This window comes from Eimeria tenella, genomic scaffold, assembly GCF_000499545.2.
Source record: "Eimeria tenella Houghton genomic scaffold, Eth_scaff2631, whole genome shotgun sequence".
In the NCBI taxonomy this organism is placed as follows: Eukaryota; Apicomplexa; class Conoidasida; order Eucoccidiorida; family Eimeriidae; genus Eimeria; species Eimeria tenella.
The window spans coordinates 1,280-1,528 of NW_013542505.1; the positions used below are offsets into that span (position 1 = coordinate 1,280).

The following is a 249-nucleotide window of genomic DNA, read 5'->3' on the forward strand; positions in this document are numbered from 1 at the left end:
AGCAGCAGACAGCAGCAGCTGCTGCGGGACCTCTTCTTGTGGGCAGTGGGGCTCAAGAGGCAGCAGCCATCCCTGCTGCTGCTGCTCCTGCTGCTGCTGCTCCTGCTGCTGCTGCTGCTGCTGCTGCTTGGGGTCCTCATTGCCCTCGCGCTGCAGCTGCAGCGTCTTCAGCCCCTGCGCCTGCAGCTGCAGCCGCGACTCCCTCCGCTGCAGCCGCTGCTGCTGCTGCTGCTGCTGCTGCTGCTTCTG

At 67.1% G+C, this 249-nt stretch overlaps 1 protein-coding gene across 1 annotated transcript in view; it reads right to left on the bottom strand.

The window, feature by feature from the left end:
* Positions 1 to 249, bottom strand: part of ETH_00042820 (uncharacterized protein) — a gene marked incomplete at both ends in the record, with an annotated part of 1,583 nt that overhangs the window by 1,208 nt on the left and 126 nt on the right. The window contains one exon of the mRNA XM_013375277.1: positions 31 to 247. Coding sequence (XP_013230731.1) covers positions 31 to 247 — 217 coding nt within the window. The remainder of the gene's footprint in view (positions 1 to 30; positions 248 to 249) is intronic.